The sequence below is a fragment of the Myodes glareolus genome, chromosome 17, assembly GCF_982192425.1.
Source record: "Myodes glareolus chromosome 17, mMyoGla1.1, whole genome shotgun sequence".
Classification (NCBI taxonomy): Eukaryota; Metazoa; Chordata; class Mammalia; order Rodentia; family Cricetidae; genus Myodes; species Myodes glareolus.
Window position 1 is genome coordinate 12,232,665 of NC_142042.1, and position 25,990 is coordinate 12,258,654.

General features: G+C 46.3%; 1 protein-coding gene across 4 annotated transcripts in view; it reads right to left on the reverse strand.

Moving 5' to 3' along the window:
• Ssx2ip (SSX family member 2 interacting protein) overlaps positions 1-25,774 on the reverse strand; it is a 38,954-nt gene extending 13,180 nt beyond the window's left edge. The window contains exons 1-8 of one of the 4 annotated variants that reach the window (XM_085677593.2): positions 25,540-25,774; positions 10,272-10,400; positions 9,601-9,770; positions 8,672-8,884; positions 5,732-5,842; positions 2,574-2,709; positions 1,292-1,367; positions 1,033-1,213 (exon numbers count right to left, since the gene is read on the reverse strand). In XM_085677593.2, the coding sequence (XP_085533719.1) occupies positions 1,033-1,213; positions 1,292-1,367; positions 2,574-2,709; positions 5,732-5,842; positions 8,672-8,884; positions 9,601-9,770; positions 10,272-10,314 (930 nt within the window). In that variant the 5' untranslated portion in view covers positions 10,315-10,400; positions 25,540-25,774. Of the gene's footprint in view, positions 1-1,032; positions 1,214-1,291; positions 1,368-2,573; positions 2,710-5,731; positions 5,843-8,671; positions 8,885-9,600; positions 9,771-10,271; positions 10,401-24,083; positions 24,226-25,539 lie in introns of those variants that run through there. The other 3 variants (XM_085677591.2, XM_085677590.2, XM_085677592.2) reach the window with 3 other exon arrangements.
• Between the last annotated feature and the right edge of the window lie 216 nt (positions 25,775-25,990).

Genomic DNA, 25,990 nt, shown 5'->3' on the forward strand with positions numbered 1-25,990 from the left:
CATCTATTACCATATACTGTTATAATATTAGTTTCTGACATTAATCAGACTTTCTCACAGGTGTATATAGGGAAAACAGGACACATAGGATTTATTCTGGTAATAGCTATAGTTCCAGGAATATACTTTGGGACACAAAGGATTATGTCCTGTGCATTAATATTAAACAAACAAACAAAAAAACAAAAAACCAAGGAGGTGAGATCAACTTCTAAGCTGGTCAATTTAAGAGCCCATAAAATAAAGAATCCTCCAACATGGGCTAACAAAATGTTCTTTGGTGTCTTGGCTGGCAATTGACAGACCCAAATCAAACTGTTATCTTCAGATTTTAACCACTGTGAACTTAAAGTCTAAAGCCAGGATTGAGGTTCCCACAGCAGGTGCAGGAGTCAAGCAGGCTTTCTCTGTGCTTTCTGCTGTGAGAGCCTCCAGTCTGTGAGGTCGTCTTTGACTGACGAGAGGAGTCACCGCACTTGGCACATGTGGTCACCGTTTCTCTACACGCCTAGCACATGTGGTCACTGTTTCTCTACATGCCTAGCCCTTCCCAAAGTGTTTCTTGAGGAACTGTCGCCATCTTTGTTCTGTCTTTTTGAGACTTAGAACACAATGAGCTTCAATAAAGGCGTGGACTAATGTTTCTTTAGTTCCACAGAGACTACATAGAGTGAACACGGTCACACGCGGCATGGTGGTTGAGTGCAGACACAAACCCAATCCTAGTGCGGCTGTGCTATTAACTGCTGTGCCTCAGTTTGCTCACTGAGATGAGTACAATTAAAGAAGCGTCAAATGATTATAACATTTCAAGCATCATAATGCTGGAAATCATTTCCAGGAGAAACATGAAGGAGGTGATGCTCATGAAGTACCAGATGGTGGTCCCCAGGTGATTTCCAGGATGTGCCTGAAAATGCACAGGGCAGTTTTCAGTTGTCACAGTGACTACAGGGCCGAGCAGTGTGCACTCCCAACACTGCTACCGCCCCCACTGAGTTACCTAGTGAGGCCGGTGTTAGAGACACTTACAACAGCGCCTGTGCCATCGTCTGCCCTCTCCCTGGGTTTCTTCTTCTGGGGAGAGAGAAGGGAAATCATCTCCTTCTTCATCTGCTGGAGGACCTTCTTCAGCTCGGCGTTCTCCATCAGGATCTGCTTCTGGCGGTACTCATAGTCATTCAGCAGGGTTTTGTACATTTCATCTTCATTCCTGGGGAAGAAACCCCAGATGTGAGAACACGTACTGACAGCAAACCCCGGCTACCACTGTCAGGTCACACGGCCATACCTGGCTTCTGTTTTATCGGTCCTCCACGAGCCTCGTTTTCCATCAGCTCGACCCACATAGTTTAAAACGTCCATGGCTACAAATGTAAGCACAGAACACAATCAATCTCTGTACCATGTGCTAAAAACCCTACTACACCTGAGACACACGAGGGAATGACCCTGACCTGGTACATAAGTCAGGACCCTTCACTTCTTCCCTGGCTGGGGAATGAAATAACCCTTGAGCTCTCAAGGACAGAGGCGTGTGCTCACTAGAGGGAGCTCAGTATCACTATTAACTGCACTATCGGGGTGACAAACCACAGGCTGCAGGCCAGCTGCCTACTCTTGAACACAAAGCTTTCCTAGAACTCATCCGCCTACTTATATACTGCCAGGGGACCCTGCCCTGCAGTGGCAGAGGAGAACACTAAGCTCACTGTCTGGCACTTACAGAGAGGGCCTGGCCTGCCTTATTAACCGCATCACTGTTGTCATCCTCAAAGGTACTAATGCTCCGTCTTCCCCAGATGCAGACACATCATTTGGCATAGGGAAAGTTATTCTAATTTTGAACTAAGATGAAACCTATCATTTCTAACTGGGTTTGGGATAAGAAACGGCAACCCACCCCAGACTGCTACTGCTGACATTTACAAAGCTAACTCTAAAATCCCTTCTTTTGACATTTAGGAGCCATGTGATGCTTCCTATCTCCTGTTTTCTCCAGGAAATCAGTGTCCTCTGCCTTACTCCCCAATGCCATACCCATCGTGTTAAACACACATGTGTGGTGGTCTCAATGACAATGGCCCTATGGGCTCATATGTTTGAATACTTGGTCCCCAGTTGGTGGAACTGTTTGGGGAGGGTTAGGAGGCGTGGTCTTGCAGGAAGAGGTGTGTCACTAGGGGTGGGCTTTGGTTCTTCCTGCCTCATAGTTTGTCTCAGAATGTAAGCTCTCAGCAATGCTCCGGCACCATGCCTGCCTGCCTGCCGCCCTGCTCCCTGCCATGATGGTCACTACCGTCTCAGACTATAAGCCCAATCAACTCCTCTAAGCTGCCTTGGTCACTTCGTCTTACAGCAATAGAAAAGTGACTAAGACAACATGGAACTAGTGATGCAAACTAAAACCCAGTTTTTGTTTTCCCCACAAATCAGTTCTCTCAATTTGTAGTTTATAGGAGATTCCTAAATTCTAAAGCCACTTAGAACTTAGAGCGTATGAAGATGCTCCACCGCCACACTTGCGGACACACCCCTGCAGCTGCTCCTCCCGCCACCCACCAGCGCCATACCCAGTCTCTTATCCTTCTTGTTCATAACAAGCTGATGCAGCCGCTCCTTTAGCTTATTGTATTCACGCTCCTTCCTCTTCATGTCATGATTATACTGAGTAGCCCGACTGGCTATGATATTTTGTAATTTTTGTACCTGAAAGCAAAAATACTTTCTATCAAACAAGTATTGATAAAACTGCTAAAATCCATAAATTCAAAAGGTAAAGCAAGTCCTATGCCCATCTTCCCACCAATGAGTTTTTACTTCTAACCTTATTCTTCCTTTGTTATAGCCAGAGGAAAGCACCTAAAAACAGCAGGTGAAGGACAGCACACAGTGGTGCAGGGCTGCCAGCAGGCTGCTCTCTCTCTGCGCAGCAGGCACTGGGAGCCAGGGTCAGGGACTGCTCTTCTCAGTCTGTCTTCCTGTGCAGGCCAGGCCAGCGCCTACTGCTGAGCCACACTCCCAGACTGCCTTTTACTTCAAGGCAGGGTCTCACAGAGCTGTCCACACTGGGCTTCATTCTCAGTTTCCTGTCCACCTCCTCAGCAGCTGGGAAGATAGGCCAGTGCTACCAGGCTCAGCTGGTATACTTTGTTCTTTAGAGTTATTTCCAACCCTGACCACAGAATGGTGTTAGCTTACTCCATACCAAAGACAAACCACCATCAAACAAAATGTAATAATCAACACATTACATAAAAATTTCCTATGCAGTAACTTTGGTTAGATAATCACTATTCTCTATTAAACACTAATTAAACAGCATAAAAAGAAATCTATTTGTTCATGGGCTTTTTAAGAAATAGATTCCTGGGGCTGAGGAGAAAGTTCAGTAGTTAAGAGACTTGCTGCTCTTACAGAGGACCTGGGTTCAATGCTGAGCACCTACAAGCTGGCTCACAATCACCTGTAACTCCAGTTCCTGGGGATCCAATCTTCTGGCCTCCAAAGGCACCAGCCATGAATGTGGTACACAGACATGGAGGCAAACCCCCATACAAAAATAAAATAAAGTATAAATAAAATAGGAATAAATTCCCTTTTAAGTCCCTTAAAGAAAAACCATTAAAATAATATTTTTATAGCTATTATTGACAGGGCTCACAAGACAGAACAAGGCAAGCCTGGCGGTTTGCTCTCAGATGCATCACAAATAACGGCTCCAGGGCACTAGCGCTGTAGCTCCACGCCATCACACAGCTGCCACCCCCAGCTAAAGTAAGAGGGCTAGGTACCTACTAAGCAAAGATTGGAAGTAGGGTATTTTCAGTTAGAAATGAAATTTTTAATATGAATTGCCATAGCTTTGTGCATTCTAGGTAATCTAATAAGGTTAATTCTCTGCTAGAAAAACAATAACATTTAAGACATGCAAGAGGGGAAAAGGAGATAGTTTAGTGGTAGGTAGAGGCCTTGCCTAGCATGATGGGGCCCTGGTCAGGTGAGAGCCAGAGAGGACTTCACTATAGAGGAAGACCTTGCTAAAGCAAGGAGCAGGTGGAAAGGGGTGAGCAGTGCATCTGTGCCAACACCGAGGAGACAAAGGACGCCATGTGCTGAGTTCTCGTGAGCCCTAGAGTGAGTACGGAAGGACGGCACAGGGGGCACTGTCTGCTGCCAGCGATAACCTGAGCTACTAAGTAAGAAAACCTTCTTGGCCCGGCAGGGGTAGTGCACACCTTTAAACCTAGCACTCAGGAGGGCAGGGACAGGCAGAGCTCTTTGAGTTCAAGGCCAGCCTAGACTACAGAGCTAGTTCCAGGACGTCTAGGACTGTCACACAGAGAAACCCTGTCTCAAAAAAAAAAAAAAACAAAACAAAAAAAAAACCACACCAAAAAAGAGCAAACCTTCTTGGAGCAGGGCAGACGACACACACAAGAGTGTGCACCACCATGCTAGTGTGACACAGGCACACACAGGAGTGTGCACCACCACGCTGGCGTGACTCAGACAGGAACATAGGAGTGTGCACCACCATGCTGGTGTGACACAGACAGGCACACACAGGAGTGTGCAACACCACACTGGTGTGACACAGACAGGAACACAGGAGTGTGCACCACCACTCTGGTGTGACACAGACAGGCACACACAGGAGTGTGCACGACCACACTGGTGTGACACAGACAGGCACAGGAGTGTGCACCACCACACTGGCGTGACACAGACAGGCACACACAGGAGTGTGCACCACCATGCTGGCGTGACACAGACAGGCACACACAGGAGTGTGCACCACCACGCTGGCGTGACACAGACAGGCACACACAGGAGTGTGCACCACCACGCTGGCGTGACACAGACAGGCACACACAGGAGTGTGCACCACCACGCTGGCGTGACACAGACAGGCACACACAGGAGTGTGCACCACCATGCTGGTGTGACACAGACAGGCACACACAGGAGTGTGCACCACTGTGAAGGGCCGCATCCACATGCTCCATTACAAGATGGCGCTGGCATCCGGTTTCACCGCCAGGTGAACGCACATGTGCTAGGTAACTTTCCACTGCTGTCCCCGCCTACTCCCGAGGCTTCACCTGGGCTAAATGGGCAGCGGACCAATCCAAGGGTGACACGTCCGAAGCAAGGACTGTTTCCTATATAAAGGAGGGGTTCCCTCATTTAGGGGTCCCCGGCCATGTTAGCTGATGCTTTCTCTCTCAGGACGCATTAAAGCTATTTCTGCAGAAGAATCCTAGTGTCCCGCGTGGTTCTTGCTGGCGAGACTATAGCGTGGGACACACCACCACGCTGGTGTGACACAAACAGGCACACATAGGAGTGTGCACCACCACGCTGGTGTGACACAAACAGGCACACACAGGAGTGTGCACCACCACACTGGTGTGACACAGACAGGCACACACAGGAGTGTGCACCACCACGCTGGTGTGACACAGAGAGGAACACAGGAGTGTGCACCACCACGCTGGTGTGACACAAACAGGCACACACAGGAGTGTGCACCACCACACTGGTGTGACACAGACAGGCACACACAGGAGTGTGCACCACCACGCTGGTGTGACACAGAGAGGAACACAGGAGTGTGCACCACCACGCTGGTGTGACACAGGATCTTTTTTAAAGGTCAGGGGCCATCACGTCACACCTCAATTCCACAATCAAAAGTTCAGCTCGTGTGCGGCCACGGGAGACTCACCTCATCCTTTTCATTTCTCAGGAGCTGAAGCAGATTCCTGTTTTTGACCTGTAACTGTCTGTCTCTCTCCTGGAGCCCAATCATCTCTCGCCTCGAGGTCTCCAGCTGTTCCTGGGACATGAAATGAGCCGTCTGAGTGGAGCTGACAGGGGTCGGGGAGTCCACAGAAGGGCAGGGACGGGAACTCACACTAGCTGGGAGCTGGAGCCCAACTCCAGTGGTACACGAATGTTTACTTCAAGCAGTTACTATCAAGTCTGATGTATAAAACCACATGCCTTAGTTACATTCATTTTTATTCTATTTATACACAAGAACCGCAACATGGTCTCTCAAAAGGTTCTTCGTCTATGCTTCTGTTACTGAAGAGCCCAGAGTTCTCTGAGACTGTCACATTCTCGGAACACACTTAAGAAGACAAGACCCTCCCCTACACCGACACCTCCATCCTGCGAATGCTGGGCTCCAGGGAAGGATAAACGCCGAGTGTGACGACTAGGGACGTTACCAAGTCTGAACTCTGAGAAGTTATTTTAAAAATTCTAAAATTCAAAGAGGAACACAAAGTTCCCAAAACAGGCAAAACAATCATAAGCAGAAAGAATACAGCTGAAGGTGCCACGACACCTGATTCCAAATTATACAACACAGTCATAGCATCAAAACTACAGCCCTACTGTGACCATGGGAGCAGACATGAGAGCCCATGGAATTCAACACAATACAGCAACAAAAATACAGCCTATTGTGGCCATGGAAACAGACATGAGGGCCAATGGACTACAACACAGGACCCAGAAAAGAAATCCACACAGCTACAGCCACCTCATTTTTGACCATGGCATAAAACACATGCATGGAGCATGGAATCAAGTCAGTCTCTTCACTAAGCTGTGTTGGGAAAGTAGGAGAGATGCCTCATCCATCCTATGGATCCAAGACCTTAATATAAGACCACAACCCTGAAGCTGCCAGAGGAAAGAACAGAGAAAACAGTTCAGATAGAGGTGAGGTAAGGATCTGATGAGGACTCCTAAACTGACTTCAAGAATGGACAAATGACATCACAGAACCAAAAAGCTTCCTGCTTATTCACAGTAAAGAAAGCAGTCAGGAGGGGAAAAGGATGGGAGGAAAACTTTGCAAACTACAGGTCTGGCGGGGACTAATCCAATCTACAAAAAGAACTCAAAATATTAACTACAAAAGCCTCAAATCAGTCAATAAATGGACTATTGCACTGACGGGGTAGTTGTCCATAAACAGTCTTCAGCATCTCTAGCCCTACAGGAAATGCAAACTAAAAACTACAGCAAGATTCCACGTGGCCCTTGTCAGAGCAGCTACAACCATCCAGGGAAGAAGCAACTCCAGATGCTGCCCAGGATGCGAGGAAAGAGAAGACTGTGCACAGTAGCTAAGCTATGGAACCAGCCTAGACATATCAACAGACGCATGTATTAGGAAAACATGACAAGGTGTGCATGTGCGTGTCTGTGCACTGAAGTTATAACTACGGACTCATGAATCGGACTCCATTAGCCAGAAAACACATGAGCAGGAGCTGGGTTTTTTTTTTTTTCTAGTACTTGGCGAATTAATTACATTAGATCTAGAAACCTTACAAATTTCTGTCCTGAGCTAAGCAAAGTACCAGATTCTGGTTCAGGTTGAATCCACGTTAAAAGATATCCTCACAGAGCAATCTGCTCTAGGCTCTCTAGTCCATTCCCCACAGGGACGGCCTCAGTCACTGCGCAGCACGATGACACTCGGCAAACGGCACACACAGACAGCACCGTCCTCCAGGGTCACTAAGTCCCTTCTCCAGCCTGTAGTGTCCCCCCAGCCAAGACACACAGTGGGGTGCTCCCCCGTCCTTAAGGCAAACAGGATGTACAAGGAGCTAAAGCATTATTACAGAGACAGCATTACCGCACCAGGTCTGAAGACAGACAAGGTACATGGGCTGAGAGGAGCATGTGGCACGAGAATCTGTGACAGTTAGCTAGGGCATCCCCAAATGTGCCTGGTGCTCACGAGGAGGGCGGCACACACCACATGCATTCATGGCACACACTGCTGCCCTGCAAACATTACAGAGACTATGCGCTCCTGCAGCATCCAGAGAGTCAAGGTTCTCCGGCTTTCTTATCTGTCTTAGAAGGGGTGGGGAAGGAAGAAGATACACAGAAGAGGGCCAAGGAGCAATAGATGGAAAACCCCAAGAAAGCCAATTGCCAAGGGCATACACATGCACACAAAGGCTTTGTTCTCATAAGCAGGGCCTTACATACAATATTGAGGGAAAATATAATGTAACTATAATGTAAGCCTTTCCTATGCCATAATTTAAACATGTGTTCCTCTTTTCTTGGGGGGAAATGTATTTCTTATAGAAAAGCTTTTTATAAAGAAAAGAAAGCAAACCAAAACTGTCAACAACATTGTGTATGTGAAGGAGGCAGGCCAACGGCCTGTTCAAGTACCTTTGCCTTTTTACAGAGAAGGGTGACAAGGGAACTACGGTCTCCCCTGTAGCCGGGGACTCCTTGCTGTCAGTGGCTGTCTGCCTCGCTCCCCTCATGAGCTCTGCTCTTTGGTTCACACACCTTGGGAATATTTTCCGTGGGGTCAGCATGTTATGAAGCACCTACTTTATCAAGCAAAACTGGAAGAGGAGAGTACCCTGATTTTCCTCAGAACTCTTAAGTTCCTAACTTAACTCTTAAGTTTCCTAACTTGCTACAGCTTCAACAAGTCACTAAACAACAAAACCAAGGCCTTTAGCAAAGACAGCAAGAAGCAGAATCACCAACTTGTGCAGATTACTTGAAAGCATTCTCACCTACACGTGAAGGAGCACCAGGCCTTAAACACAGCTCCACTGTGGCACTGTGCCCGCAGCAAGCACAGCCGCAGGAGGACAATAAGATGTACCTTAAGTTTGGTATAGCAGCTCTGCAGGTGGTCCATGTCACTGCCCAGCTTCAGATTCTGGGTTTCCACACTCTCCTGGGCCAGAAGGTTCTTCCGCTGAAGCACAAGTAACTCATTCATACAATTTAAAACAGCAACTATATTTAACTCTCTCTTTGTCTCTTTACTTTTGGATTCTTCATATAAGGAAGGGAAACCGAAGGTCGTCAGTTCCTGAGAGGAGAAAATGTACTCTTAGCAGCGGATATTTCTGGGAGAATGTCAGTCACTGGCAGGATGTTTCAGTGTGGCAGGAATGAGCTACTGTACCCCTTGGTGATAAGCTAGTAACAATGTTGATTCTCAACACTGCAGAGTAGACCCAAGCCACCCTGACACCTAGCCAACCTCACTACATGCATTGTAGAGCCATCCCACAGTGTACGCAGATTTGATAAGATCAGGCAGCATATAATATACAGTTATCAATTTGTCCATTGGAACTTTCAGTATGTACGTTAATTTTTTTCAGTGGATTAATGTATAACTTAGTGAAAAGAAAAAAGTAAAAAGAAAAATTCCTAGATCATTAATATTTATTCAGAGAACAAAAACTTAAACAACTTCTAATTCTCTGCTGACCAATCACCCATGACCTGGCATAAGTTCTCCAGCTTTGTTATCAGTGAAATGAGGGCTGATGGCCGCACAGGGTCCTGAGGCAGATGGCGTCCGGCTGGGCAAGCAAGGCAGCCAACCTTGTGTCAGCGCAGAAGCTCCCGCAGTCTCTACAGACCTAACGTCTAAGTCTCGGCCACTATGTAATGACACACTCAGGTTGGCAAATGCTTTTCTTATAGCTTTGATATTTTCTGGTATATTACATGACTTATGCTCTTCTTACCAAAACAAAAACAAAAAAAAACAAAAAACAAAAACCAAACCATTACCTGATCAAGGTATGAAATACTCTGTTCAATGTTCTCTTCTGTGCAGAAGGCACTGAAAACACCGTGCACATGTTTTGATGAAGGTACTGAAGAGCAGAACACTTGCTGGGAGTACAAACTTGATGGAGACATCTTTGTTTCTGAGGTATATTGAGAGAGATTTTTGCTTTCTGAAAATAAAAAACATTCAAGCAATTAAAAAAACTACCATAATCTCTATTACCAAAGATTCTGAATTACACATAAAGTTAGAGCAAAATACTTTTGTGTGAAATATATACACATTTTTAATTTTTACAAAAATGAGAAAATGACACAATTGCATTAATGCTCTTTCTTGGTAAATATGTTAAATGGATTCACAGCTTAACTTCCACTATTGGATTTATAAAAATAGGAAAAACATATTTGTCCATGCCATTCAGTGTATGTGACTCAGAGTTAGAGACTGAAGGAGCCAAAACATGTATTTCAAATGTGTAAAATTTCCCTCAAAAATGGTAATAAATAATCTATTGCCCACTTGGCTTTTTATAACTTTACTGGAAATGAACACTGGGTGCGTGCTAACCACTGATGGCTGACATCGCATCTTCCATGTCTGTGGTAACTAGTATGCGGTTTTCTCAATAATCCCTCTGTGATGGTGTCTGCTGTTTGGACCCAGTTACCTGCACACAGACTGGGATCTGTAACAGTCATCCAATCTCCCATAGCAATTTCCAGAGCCAGGATACCTGAGGAGATGGTTCAGTGCTGAAACATGTACAAGGGCTTCTGGCGCTCTACGTGAGCATCTCCTTAGGAAGCAAGGGACAGAGGCGTCAAATTTAAAAAGGCGAGACCCAATGAGAGCAAAAAATAGCTTGTACGTTCTTTGAGTTTCATTTTATTTTTATGCAGATAAATGTTTTCCCTGAATTTGTATGTGCACCATATGCATGTCTGGTGCTCATAGAAGTCAGAAGAGGGCATCAGGTCCTCTGAAACTGGAGTTAGAAATGGTTGTGAGCCACCATGTGGGTGCTTGGAACTGCCAATGGCAGCAAGGGCTCTTACCACTGAGCCATCTCTGTAGTCCATTTATATGCCCCTTTCAACAGAAGGTTCTGTAGGTACACAGAAAAAATACTAGGTGTACAGTGTGCTGCTCAGTTTTACCTGGCAATTGACCCAGCTTAGAACCACCTGGAAGGGAATCTCAATGAGGAATTGCCTGAATCAGGCAGTCTATGAACATGGCTGTGGGGGAGTTTCCATTATTAGCTCAAGAATGTGAGCAGCACCATCTCCTGGACTGAACCCCAAACTGTGTGAGAGTGCAGACAGCCAGCTGAACCAAAACAGCGAGTAAGCAGAATCTCCATGTTAGAGCTTCACTGCTCCAACAATGGTGATAGTGAAGCCAACTGTCTAGACTCCCACCTCTGTGACCAGCTGTCTGGACTCCCACCTCTGTGACCAGCTGTCTAGACTCCCACCTCTGTGACCAGCTGTCTAGACTCCCACCTCTGTGACCAGCTGTCTGGGCTCCCACCTCTGTGACCAGCTGTCTGGGCTCCCACCTCTGTGACCAGCTGTCTGGGCTCCCACCTCTGTGACCAGCTGTCTGGGCTCCCACCTCTGTGACCAGCTGTCTGGGCTCCCACCTCTGTGACCAGCTGTCTGGGCTCCCACCTCTGTGATCAGCTAGCTGTCTGGGCTCCCACCTCTGTGACCAGCTGTCTGGGCTCCCATCTCTGTGACCAGCTGTCTAGACTCCCACCTCTGTGATCAGCTGTCTCAGGCACCTACCTATGACCTGCCACATGATAGACCATAACCTGGAATTATAAACCAAATAGATCCCTTTCCCTAAAGATGATTTTCATCAGGATATTTAATCACAACAAAAATGCAAACTAGAATACAGAGACACACAGGCTCTGTGTGTGTGTGTGTGTGTGTGTGTGTGTGTGTATGTGTGTGTGTACCTGCATGAGTGCAATACAAATAATATATATTTGTATCAAGGTTAGAGGTTTCCCAAGACACACGGTACCCGATCTGACTCTAAGGGTACAGGACTCTAATAGGAAATATTTCTGCATCATATCCAAGAACAACTCTTTTTTCTTTTTAAGTTTTTCGAGACAGGGTTTCTCTGTGTAGCTTTGGCTGTCATGGAACTCACTTTGTAGACCAGGCTGGCCTTGAACTCAAGAGATCTGCAGGCCTTTGCCTTCTGAGTGCTGGGATTAAAGGTGTGTGCCACCATCTGGACCCATCTATCTGTTTATATAGATGAGAAGGTGAAATCTTGTTTTGTTTCTCCCGATTACACCATCATATCTTTTACATTCTGAGCCCCAGTCTGGCACAGTGTAGGGAAGAAACTTTCTATGTATGGCCTTTTAGGCAACACCATCTCACACTCAAGGGGCAAGCTGGCAACATGGACTTGGAAACACTGTTTTATCCTCAGAAGATGATGTGCACAGAGATTTACCTACAGGATGTTGTTCATAATACGGAAAATCAAAGCAAAAAAATGTCCACGGAAAAGTGGCTCATGCAATAGAACACTGTACAGATGTAAACAAAGCTGCAGAATTAAAAATGGCTAAGGGATATCAGTCTAGAAATACAATGAGTAAGTGGACTAAATTAAGATGGAACTTTTCTTTATTATTCCCGCTTCTACCTTTCAACAGATGAGACACATTTCGACCACAAGAAAAGCAATTCAAATGAAATTATAATTGGCCACTGGCACCAGACTTTCAGGTCAGGCAGAGGCAGGGGGTAAGGGTGTGGGCAAATGGGAGGGCATGTGGGACACTGGGGACAGCTGCTTCTCAGCACAGCAGACTGCAGTCAAAAGGCTACCCCTGGGCTGGAGGCTCTTTTAATGTTCAAAGATGTTCTGTACTTTTATAGGAAATCTTCCAATTTTTAAATGTTAGAGGCTAATTATAAAACATTATGTGGTTTATCCCATGGGAAGAGGGAGTGAAGGGGGTATAGTGCAGCCTTATCTGAGGCTCAATTACATGGGAACACACATAATTCATTAAGTTGTATGTGTATGTTCTTTACTCTTTACTATAAGCTATAACTCACCATCTAACAAATCAAATTAAGTTTATCATAGTGTATCACAGCATATCATAGCATATCATAGTATAGCATGGGATATAGGGACATGATTACTAATTCTTCTCTGGATATTTAACATGGACAGAAAACACGGCACAATTTAGTGAGGATTAGATCAAAGTTTCCCCTCACCCTAAATGACCTGAGCTCCCACTACACAGCAAGCATGATTTCTAGGCACAAAGGAGACTGAATCTCTAGAGTTCACCTTCTAGGAAAGGTAAGCAGGACACACTACAGAAAAGCAGAACTCAGAGTGATTAGAGCTACAAAGAAAACAAGCTCGCAACATCAAAGGGTTGGGTAGGGAAAATCTAGATCAGTCAGAGAAAGTTACATGGTGATGGGCCAGTTCTAGTTGGCATGGATGTCCCTTAGGGGCTCTTTAGTTAAAGGTTCGGTCCCCAGCTAGAAGCACTATTTGGAAGGTACTGGACACTTCAGGGCTGGAACCTAGAGGAATCGGTTTCTAGGGTGAGAAGTGCTCTGCCCTGTTCCATTAGTGACAAGGAAAGCTAGTGTTTCTACTGTGTGCTTCTCACGCATGCTCAGCCACACCTCAGGCCTGCAACAGTGGGCCAGCACCAGCCAGCCATGGATGGAAACCTCTGAAACTCTGAACCCAAATAAATCTTCACTCCCTTTACCTGTTTACCTGTCACAGCTCACACAAGAGGTGATATTTGAGCACAGACTTAAATACTATGGAGTCAGTCCCAAGACAAGGCTGGAGGGCAGCAAATGACTGCGTGACAAGCTGCAGAGAGGCCCAAGGCAGGAAAGTAACATGAGCTCCTTTATGCTGTAAGCAGCATCATTGTTAGTACTCTGGGCAAACTACAGTTATCAGCAGAAAAGGCTGGGGACGATAACAAGGTCAGTGCCACACCACAGTTCCACCATAGAAACAAACACCTGGAAGTGGCGGAGATGTGTTCTAGAGAAAGAACCTGTAGGTCTCAAGATGGACAGGAATGTGCGTAAAGAAGCCAGGGCATTTCTAGATCACAGAGCATCACACAGTACATACAGCAGATGACACATGGCAGGCACTCTGCAGGCTGGGCAGGTCATACAGTCCGGCACTGGTACCTTGTTCTACTTGTGTGAAATGATAAAGAAGGTATCCGGGATCATTTTATCCCTCAGTGGATGTTTCCAGTGTCATGAAGGGTAAGAAGAATGAGTCTGCATCACGTAAGAAAAACACATTAACTTGATTTTAGGCCTCAGGGACACAGCTCTAAGCAAAACACAAGAGTAAACAAACCCACATATCGGTGACAGCTTTCTTTGGGTGATGTAGGATTCCCTTCTGTATGCTGTGAATACCACTGGTTAATAAAGAAACTGTCTTGGGCCTGCACAGGAATAGAGGTAGGTGGGGAAAACTAAATTGAATGCTGGGAGAAAAAGTAGGAGTCAGAGAGAAGCCATCGAGCTGCCCCAGAGACAGACATGCTGAAACCTTGCTAGTAGGTAACAAGCCTTGTGGTAAAATATAAAATAATGGCGATGGGTTCATTCTAGATGTAAGAGCTAGCAAGCAATAACGCTTAAGTAATTGGCCAAGCAGTGATTTAATTAATACAGTTTCTGTGCTGTTATTTCAGGAGCCTGGGCAGCCTTCCTACTACATTTGGGTAGGTTTTCACTGGTCATGTCTCATAATGGTTACATGTACTTTAGTGTGACTCCTTAAATGAGGCAGCGCATGAAGTATTTACCACACTGCTTGTACATGGAGTGAATAGTTAGTCTCAGTTCACTGTGTTTGTTTTCCTCATTGCCATGACCAACTACAGGAGACAGACAGAGGGCTATTTGGGCTCACTGTTTCAGAGATTTCAGCCTACCAGAGAGGGAGGGAGGGAAGATGCAGCCAAGTAGAGGAGCTACATCACTGGTGGGGAAGCAGAGAGAGAGACAAGGTGGGTACTGTGAGAATGTTAGTATCCACATGAGCAGGCTTTCTCCTTCAATCTATGCATAACGCCAGCCTATGGGATGTGGCTGTCCATTCAGAGTGGGTCTTCACCACTAGTCAGTCCTTAGTGGATGTGTACTCACATCTACAACTGTTCGGCACAACCATGGCCTAGACACAGCTTTGTCTGGTGTTAAGTGACATGATTCTAACACAGGCAGAAATGCACCACTGCTCTCAAGGAAAGGGGGACAGAGATTCAGAGTCCTGGAAACTCATGTCCACGTAGACGCTGGGCAGATCTAATCCACTGTAATCATAGAAAGCAGCAGTGACCTAATCCCCTGTAATCACAGGGCTGGGGAGACACAAGAACAGGACACCAGCTCCTTCCAAGAAGGCTTGCTTGTTTGTTACAGTATCTGCAGGTGAGAGAAAAGGTTTTCCTCACTCATAGAGACTCACAGAGTGCGCTCACCTGCTCCCTAGGACTGAAGTCTCTGTGCCTGGACTTAGTTCTTCAGCAGCTACAATTTTAGCCTGTGAGTTGTTTCCTGTCCTGTTCTCATTCTCTTGTTCTCTCTCTCTCTCTCTCTCTCTCTCTCTCTCTCTCTCTCACACACACACACACACACACACACACACACACACACAAACCATGCAATCTAAGGATGGACCAAATTATATACCATGAGACTTGGGAGAAGTTATTCTACCAGCGATTTTCAAGAAAGGGCAATGTACCTTGTCCTTGGAAAAACTCAAGAGGTTAGTTCACACAAAATGTACTGTAGCTCAACTTAAGATTTTATTTTTATGATTTTAAAATAAGTCAAGGCTAATTTCAAAGAAAACAGTATCAGGGCATCTCCATGTTACACAGCCTCACGCTACCGCAAACCCACTGCAGTGTGGGAGTACCAACAGTGAGCAAGGTCTGCCACAAAGCTGGGACTGGAGCAAAAGTTCCTACTACAGATGGTTCACAATCAAGCAAACAGTTGTACGAGACTGCAACAACCCATGACAAATCGCATCATCACAGGCTTGGCTACGCCCACGGTATTACTGACATTTCAAAATAGGAGGAAAGTTGGCGGTAACAATTTGGGTCATGTGATCTGGATCCTGGCATTTTCTAGCATCTTTTTCACTGTGTGCATGCACAACTAGCTGGGAGAGCCACCCAGACTCTGAGACAGGTGAGGTCTATGTGCGCATTTTGACTGATATATCAGTAACTTAAATGGCACCCAAAATCTATTTCATTCATCTGAAATGTAGAGGGAACAAAATCTACAACATGAGCAGTGAGAACATCAGCGCTCTCAGGCTGGGGCATAGCTCAATCAAGAGCATCCACCTAGAATGGGAGGCCCTGGGTTTCATCCCCAGAACAAAACAAAATTTCTTCTCTTCTTCACACCAGAGAGACACCATCTTACTATCTGCAGGCAGCATGTACATAGATATCAATGAACTCTCCTGTGGGAGAATTTCAACACAGATTCCAATCAATAGTCTCCATAAGAAAAAATTATATTACTTTCAGAAAATAGCAATAATTTCAGTAAAAAAGGTTACATTATCACTTTTGAGGTAGTTGGTTCTGGGTGAAAATGTTGTACCCTTCATACATAAACATAACAAGGGCTCTCTAGCCTTCTGGAAAAGTAATTATGCGAAGCTTAAGAGTGACCTAGTAGCAATTTCTTGGGTAGAATCCCGAAGGAAGACCAGGAAGCAGTGAGACATTGCACTTAGAGCTCAACACATCTTATTCAGGGACCTGAGGACTCGTGACCGGCTTCCCAGAAGGAATATTCTTTGGAAAGAAAGATTTCCCAAACTCATCATTCTCTGTCAAATGCTGGAAACTAGGCATCAGAGCCCTCAACAGGATACCTAAGGCTATGGTTCTGGTTTTGGCCCTCTGGGCCCCTTTCTTTCTCCCACCACCTTAAACAGTATGCATGGGAACCATCTACAACTGCAGAGATTTAGAAAGAGGTGTGCCTAGTGTCACTAAAAGACTGAGTCCTTTCCATCCATGGAGAACATCATTCCTGCAGACCTGGGCCTCAAATCCAGGCAAGCCTGCAAACTATCTCTGAACATCACAACTAAGACATTTCACACACACATTTTGAGTTCTGATTAATTATACCCAGCCTTTCCACCAGAGAAGTTTGCTATCCTCTCCAAAGACTTGGGTTCTTAACAAATCAACAATCTGTAGGGCTTTGGTGCAAGCAGTCTCTAAGAGTCCCGTGCTTGCTGGGACAGCCTTGGGTCATTCTGCTCCTAGGTGAGGGCTGTATCTAGTGAGCAGCTTCTTCAGTATAGACAACATGATACGGTTTCAGTTTGAGAAGTCAGGCTATCAATGTGTGGTTTCATTTCAGCTTTTTCTTCACTCTGTCAGGTTCTTTTCTGGACCAAGCGAGCTATCCTACTGTGAGTAACCTGAGAGCCAATGTGACAAGGACCTGACATCTGGAGCCAAAAGGACACAGGGTTTGCTGAGAGCCAGGAGCAAGCTGAAAGTGGATTTTGCCTGAGCCCTGGCTAATACCTAGATGATGGCCCCTGATGAGCGCCTGAGCCAGAGGAATTCAGCTAAGCTGTCCCAGGGTCCTGCCATATGGAAGCCGTGAGATGACACAAGCTTGCTGTGTTAAGCTGGTAAACTTTGCAATAATTTGTTATTCACTAATAGATGACTTTTCTTTTTTAAAAAAGATACATTTCTGTGTCCTCTCTAAGACTAATTTAAATACATCTTGATGAAATGGAACAAAAATGATACCAGGAACTACAAATGCAAATGAGTGGATTTATGGTGACTAAAGTCTCCTATTTAACCTTTCTGCAATCATGTTGGATGGGTCCCTACTAGTCCATAGGCTTCTGGAGAGGTAGGAAATGTCCCGTCTTTGTAGCTGATGTACAGCAAGGCTTCACACGTCTCCACTCATGGTCCTGAGGACCCACACAGTTCTGCTAGTCTAGTCACCAGCTCTCTTCTCTGGCCTCTCATTTTCACCCATTCCATCTTTCGCAGCTACACTCTTACCCAAATACACCCATAAATGACCGGCAGGAACGGATGAACAGCGCATGACAATATTAACAAACACGGCGGCGATGGGAAGATGCAGCTGCAGAGCCACTGCCTGAGGACGCGCTAGCCAGGGCCCTTTCTCCTGTCCTGGTCTACAACGGGACCACAAACGTGGCAGAGACCCTACCCGCATGGCATGGCCTCTTTACACCGTACATTCTCTAAGTGTTCTTTCCAAGCTGACTTGCAATCCAAGCTTGAGAAGACACGATGCCTACCTAATCCGAATTCCATAATAAACGCCCATCAAGTGTCAGGAAATGACAGCTTTCCATTACCCGGGAACAGAGTAATATGGTGCCAGCTGGCCTTCTAAATACTGCACACGATTTTTTAGATAGTTCACTAACATTTCTGCTAAAATATCACCGAATTGAGTTACCAGATTGTTGGAATATGAAAATAAAATTGTTAAGACTAAATCCTTAAACATTAGTCATCTTCTAAACGCAGTCCCAGAACCTGAAGACTCAGTTATCAGCATCCCATGTTCATATCGCCAATCTCAAAAATTAAACTGATTATTGAGAATATGAGTAACACCTTTAATTATAATTTCATTCCAGAGGAGACTATAGCTTTTAATTCCATCGCAAACACCTCTGCTAACTGCAGGTACAGAAACACACTACTCTAGCCTCTTAGTTTTACAAATTTAAGCCCTGAATTATTTCCCCTGTATGAACTAGGATAATATAACTATATAACTATATATGTATATATTTTTTCCACAGACGTAAACTCTAGAAAAGTCCAGTGATGCTACCATTAAGCGTGCAGAACCTACACAGACAAAAGAACTAGTATTAGAAGGGCTAAAACTAAAAATCTGCTATTATTCTTACTGATTTGCCTTCATGTTGAGTTTATGGCTAGCAGGAAGATTTGCAGTTGGGGAATGCAGTATAAACCATGATGGCCTCCTAGGCCTGGTCCCACATGTGAGATCCTATTCTGACTAAGTCCCTGCCCACAAACCATTTCTCCAAGCTGGTCTCCTTGCTTGTATGATAAGGTTACACTATTTCTTAAGTTTGCTGCAAGAACTTAATTAGACACCAGGTGTAGAACTAAGCAAAGTGCAGTCAGAACACAGGACACTGGTCTAAATGCTTCTCACGTCCACCCCACGCATCCCTGTATGCAATAGCAACACCTTTCCATGCACAGGATAATGAAGGCAGATGGGTTAGGTAATGCATCCAGGGTCACAGGGCTAATGAGGAGCAGAGAGCCGAGCCAGGATTCCAGTCCCGCTCCACACAGCCTCCCTGTTGGCCATCTGGCCCTGCAGTGCAAGACAGCAATCTCTTCTCTAAGAACTTCACCAAAGACAGGATTCTAATCCTATCTCCCGACTGGTCAAAGGCTGAATAAAATAATGTGGAGATGCAAAGTATGATAAAAGATTTCATGTGATGACACAATTTTAGTGATGCTCCTCGCCAAAAGTGGCTGTCAGAAAGTCACTTCCATTTTAGCACAGGCAGCAGGGCCCTAGGTGCTGTAGTTATAGTCCTCAAACTATTGCTGACTGCCCTGACTATTGCTGCGGTGTGTATGAGAGACTTTGTAGCACATATGGACTCCAGGAGGTTGGTCTGTAAGCAGCAGAGGGCTTCACGCCGCTCAGGGTATGACCCCACTATAACCCAGGCACTCATCCTCCAACCGCAGAAGGGAAAAGTGGGACCTACTCCCAAGATGGGCTGTAATGCAGCCATCAAAAATCTAGGGACACACAACACATGAATTATAAAGCATACACCACAAAAAGATTGTTTCAAGAGACAGGGCATGAACATCTGGTTTTTAATTATACACTCTGGAAATCAAATAATTTTTTTGATAAATCTGTATTTTACAAGACACAAGAATGATGCAGGATTCAGTGGTCACTGCCTTATGAAAGAAGAAGTCTACATACAGTCACAGAGAGGCTACTGTCAACATACCTCTTTGTATTCAATGGTGCTTTATTATTAAAGTAAAACAAATTAACAAAAGAATGTGTGATGAGAGTTTGTCTCAGGAGCCTTGAGTACCTGAGTTTGGATTCCAGGAACCCATGGGAAAGCGAGGTGCTGGGAGACATAGGCAAAGACAGGCAGATATAAGGGTGGTCCCTTAAGGACCCGTCATTAGCCATGTTGTTTGATAATGCTGAGACAGGCTCAAAGAATGCCCATCATTCACTCAGGAGACTTTAAGCGTGGGCCAGGATGTGTGAGGATTTGAGAATGCTGTGGCAGTATGTTATTCTTCCAGGTTTACAGTAGTAGATAAATACCTAGATGAAGTCCGTAATCTCTCTCTTTAGTTTTTTCATCAGTATGTGCAAGGTTCCAGACCAGTAACAGACCATGTCTCAAACAAAAGGGGGAAAGCACCCAATGACCCACATCTGAGACACATGCATGCTGTGTGCGCGCTCACCCATGCCATGTGACCCACACAGAAACAAAGGAATACAAACTAGCTCACTCTGTAGCTGAAATCCTTTATAGACTTCTAAAAATACATACTGTTCATCACACTGAAAATCATTTGAAATTCCTTCCAGTCCTTCTGGCCATGGGGCACACTGACTCAAGGGTTCTGGGAGTCAAGTGTTTTATGTCTTCCCTGAAAAGTGTAAAGATCAGGGACTCTGGCTTCAGTTTCAGAGATCTATGAAGCTATGCAGAGACTGACAAATAATGCGAGGAGTAAGAATAAAGAACGCGTGTACCATCTGTTTCTGTAATGCTAGTTAATGGAGAGGATGCCACATATGGCTCACTGTCTAAGTCCCCCGCTCCGTAGATGGCCACAGGAAATAACTGGGGAGGTACAGCCCTACTCTGATGGAAGATGCTGTGGGACCATGGTCTGTACCCTGCCACTTGTATTTTAAATAAATGCTGTTTGGCCAGTAGCCAGGCAGGAAGTAGAGGCGGGGTGACCAGGCAGGAAGTAGAGGCAGGGCAATGAAAATTCTGGGAAGAGGGAAGTTTCAGACTGCAGCCATCACCCAGAGGCAGAGGAAGCAAGATGTGACTGCCTCGCCGAAAAAGGTACCAAGCAACACAGACAAGACTTATAGATTAATATAAGTTATGAGTTAATGAGAAGCCTGAGCTAATAGACCAATCAGTTTATTAATTAATGTAGGCCTTTGTGTGCTTCTTTGGGGCAGGACAGAAGCCTCAGTTAACAGGAAACAACTAAGAGCTGTTTTATCTATAGCTACAAGCCCAGGAAGAAGAGAATAAACTAGTTACAGTCTCCAGGACCTCGGGATCCAGGCCCACTCCTGAGTCAGCAGGCATCCTGGGGAATGGTAGAGATTCCCTGGGCCTGTCTCTGCCTCACAGAATACAATGGCTACTTGCTGACGACTGCTTAGATGCTGTCTTACTTTCTCATTCCAGATCCCACACAGAGAGCTATTCCATACAGAACAGCACTGAAGGTGCTGTGGTCCTAGCTGGGACAACTAAGACCACGACCCAGAACACACTCCCCCGTCCTATAAGAAGTGGTGTCCTCAGCGTTACAGGACAGGCATTCTTTTAGAGCAACATAGTGCAGATTTCCTCCAGACTTAATATTTCTAAGTATGGTCTATTTTTAGCAACCTGACACAAAAATACTTTTCAGTGCTCACTCTACTCCAGGAACTAAAATAAGAAAAATCTAAAAGTACTTTGTTTATTTTTGCTTTTTATCCCACTTTTTTTTTCTTTTCTCTGTTTATTTGAAACAGGGTTTCTCTCTATGTAGTCTTGACTATCCTGGAGCTCACTATGTAGACCAGGCTAGCCTCATACGCACAGAGACCCACCTGCCTGTCTCCTGAGTGCTGAGATTAAAGGCATGCACCTAGATACCTAGACGCAATTTTCAGTACACAAGTGCACATAGTTTTTTATATACTACAATAAAAATATTCTCAAGAAAGACACAGCAAAAGTAGTAGTTTATGGTCACGATGGGCTCTGTAGTGGAAACGAGGACAGAGAAGGGCAGAAAATAAATGTGCCAGAAGCTGGGCATAAAGAACACATGTTCTCTCATGCAGGAGCCTGTCTTTGTACTAGACAAAGTGTCACTTAGAACAGAGGAGCAAAGGTCATGAAACTGGGTTTGGGTAGATGCGTACAGACAAGATGAGGTCAGAACACACTGAGATGCCTGCAGAAGTGTTCAATGGGGGACTACAGTTGAGGGCAGACACAGCCAACCTTTGGCATTGTGAAATGACACCATCCACAAAATTCACCCAATCCAGTTACAACAAAACAAAACAAAATTCTAAAAAACTTCACCCAAATTTCTTATTTTAAGTGAACTTAGGATTTTGTGTTGAATCACATTTAGGTTTTTGCTTTAGTTTTTTGAGACAGGGATCACCTAGAAGCACAGGGTAGCCTTGAACTTGGAACCCTTCTTTCCCAGCCTCAAGCATGCAAGGATTTTACATGTGCCACTAGGCCTGGCTAATCACAAGCACCTGTCACATAGGACATGTTCCAAACACACTTATGCAACCAGCACAGCCTCATGGAGTAGGTCACTGTCACCATCCCTCCTCGCCGACGACAAACATAGGAACAGCAGCGTGGTGACAGAGCGCCTGACTGGGAGAAAACATGGAGGGAGGAGAGGCGTGCACAGCACTCCAGACTGTCACTAGACAGTTCTCTTTCCTTTCCATAAGACCTCGCTATTCATGCACATGGCTCGTCTCTGAAGTCCGCACTGCTTCCCTGACATTTCTGGGCCTCCATCTCAGGCTCTGCCTGGCGCTGTGACTGTGGCCCACTGATGGGCAGCATCTTCACCAACTCTGGAGCTCTGCCACCCAGCCAGCAACAGAAGACAGTTCCACAGAACCTGTGTTGGGGCTGTTTGCACATTGTGTGAAGAGGTGTTGGGGTCATTGTGTAATAAAAAGCTGAATGGCCTACTGGACTGGCCTAGGTAGGAGAGGAGAGGTGGGACTTCCAGGCAGAGGGGAAGGAATCATAGGGAGGAATCTAGGTGTGCCAGAGATGTCAGCCAGACCAGAATGAATAGGATACACAATGGGAGAGTGGTAAAAAAATCACGTGGTAGATCACAGGTTTAAAAATATGGATGAATTTAAGTTTTAAGAGCTAGTTGACACAAGCCTAAGCTAACGCCCAAGCTTTCATAATAATAAATTTGGTGTTGGCATTTGTGAACTGGAGGCCAACAAAAAAGCTTGATACAGACCTGCTTGCGAGGAACCACTGCTGGTTAAGGTTTCTGTGAGCTCCTGTTAAGTGTCCTGTGAAAAGCGGTTACTTTCTGGCAGTCCCGGACCCATGGAAGTCTACAGTCCCACGGACTGTGCCACTTACTGACGTGGGTGGACATACTCTACCACGTCAGAAGCAACATAACCGCCCAGTAAAACGGTTTAGACATTCCTACTGGCTTCTGGTCAAGGTTCACAGCACTGCTCTGGGCTCTGATGGCTCATGCAGTTCCAGCAGCCACCTGTAACCTGCGCCTATCCGATGCTTGGTGATGCTTTGGTGTGTGACAGGACACAGCTGAGACGCCTTTTCTAAAGCCCTCCCACGCTTGCCTTTTACCCCTCCCCACACATAAAATTCCCTAAGTACAAAGTATTCAGCCTTAGGCCTGGCAAGTAGTCACTGAGTGCCCGATGTTTATTGAAAGAATATATTTATTAACATAATAAATCTGCTCTACACTATGTAGAATCCTGGACCTGCATCAAATGGTGAGTCTATGGTTTTCCGTTACCAATAATGAAATGAATGCCATATTTCTCTACTCTCTCATCCCATAAGCCCATGAATTTAAGGTCAGAGGTACGCTCATTACCAGGGGCCATAATTACACAAGACACAGCCTCTTCTTAGGAACAAAGGGCTACAACACGTTGTGCTCACAACTTTTACTTTATCTTGTAAAAGATAAAGTAGCTACCAATAAAAATCACTTTGGAAGCTGGGTCTAGTGTCACAGGGCAATAACCCAGCTACCTGGGAGGCTGAGTGACAAAGCAAAGCAGCTTCAGGATAAAGGAGCATTTGGCTCAACAATAGAACACTTGCCTAAAGGATGCATGGTCCTGGGTCTGGGCCCCCAAGGGATGAGTGAGGGCCTTTAGAATGGAGGGGTGTTGTTTCTTTTTAAATAGGATCAGAACATCATCCCACTTTGGCTGGCTGGCACTCCTAACCTCAAGTTATCCTCCTGCCTCAGCGCCTGTGTAACCAGGATAGAAAGCATGAGCAGCTACACTAGGCTTACCGTTCCAATTTAAAGATGAAACAAATTAAAATTGCGGTGGAAAGTCTTTCTCTCTAGCTGAATGCTAAATGAGGACACTTTCACAAAATCTGCATCCTAGGCAGTTTGGCCCAAAGAGCTGGTTTGTCCGGTTTTAAGAGAAGCCAGGTATATAACTTGATTGGGCTAGGTTTGAGGCCTCTGGGATTAAAACAAAACAAAGTAAGAAGCACAGTTAACCTTCCTGTTTCATATATACCTGCCTCAGCAGGTCCAGACGCTAGGCACAAGCCTTGTCACAAGCCTCACTGTGTTACGGAGAGCGCTCCACATTTCCACCTGGAATAACCGCGTCTCCACATCCATCTTCAAGCTGCTCCAAACCCCCCAACCCCCCACCCCCGTCACTTAATCCCTGGCCCTTATTATCTTCACTGTACAGATGGGGAATGAGAGGAAGCAAGGGTGTAAGATGACTAAGCTGAAGGGGCCCCACCAGTCACCAAAAAAGTCCTGGTTTGAATTCTATCCATTCCTAACCCTCCTCGCGGAGAACCATTTTGTGTGAGAGACTTTCATGCACACCAGGCGGGGGTCCAAAGTGTCACATGGGATCACAGCTTTTCAGACTTGTTTAGTCTGAATGAACACTGTCAGCTCCCTGGGCCCACGGGCTCTCCTGGAGGAAGGAGACTGGACGGGTTAAGTTTGGCTGGATGGAAGTTTACAAATCTGCCACTGTTCTAATTTCAAGACAGTATGTTTCTAATCCAGAGCTTTTCAAACTTTATCCAGCCTTGTAAACATGTCACATCATATACAGACCTTTCCAGTTTGAGATTAAATCACTGGCTAGAAGGCTTTTCTTCCAGCTCAACGGTTCCACAGCAGTACTATTCTCATGTAACTCCCAGCTTGGACTCTAACCCGAATGGAAGAAAATCTCAAATCCAGGAAGCTCTCACCCTTGGGCTAGGGAACCCTCCACCTTCCATACTGTCTAGATTCTAGACTCTAGAAGGAAATCCCAGTTCTCACAACTGCATCAGCGTTCCCACTTATTAGTCTGACACTCGGGACAAGGAGCCCGAATTGCGGGTGTTAATGCCAAAATTCCTTTACTGGTGCTGATGAATTATTTGGCAAGTTTTATTTCCTGGGCCCAGGTGACTTGCATAACCCGGGGATCTGCACTAGGAGAAATGCATGTTGACCAGAGCTCGCCGTTCACAGAACTGCACTGGGAAACGCGAGGCCAAATGATTTCTCAAGCAAGCCTACCGGGGCGATGTTGCAAGTTCTCCCCCTAAACGTGGGGCTGGACCACTACGAAGTACCTTCCCCTGCAGCAGCCGTGGAGCACTCGCTAAGTCCTGTGGCAGCCTCTGAGAAATCGCCGAGCCCGCGCGCCGAGCAGACCAGCCCGTGCTCGCCCGCGTCACATCCCGCAAGGGCGCGGGGAGCCCCCGGTACCTACCACGCACCTCCCGCTGCAGGCGGCGGGCAGCAACACTCTCCAACCGCCGCAACGGCCGCGCCGAGCCCGCCGAGAGCCGGCCCCGGTGCCTGTGCCCACGTCCAGCCCGGTGGCCTCCCCGGCTGCGCGTCACAATCCCGCCGCTCACCGTCACGGCACCGGGAGCGGCTCACGCCTCCCGCAGCCCGCGGGCCGGCTCGCCCGTACCCGCGGCGGCACGCTGCGGCTCCCCCGCCCGGCCCGCAGCTCCGCGCAGCCTCCAGCCCGCCCAACCGGCCTCCCGCCGCCTCCCGCGGCGGCCGCCCATCCCACCCCGCCCCGCGCTGGCGCCGCCCATTGGCTCCGCCGGTTGCCAGGCGACGAACAACCGCGACCCGCATTGGTCCGGAGAGGGCGAAGCCTCCGAAAACCCGTGAGCGAAGGCGGCCGAGCGGCTCTCCCCAGCGCAGCT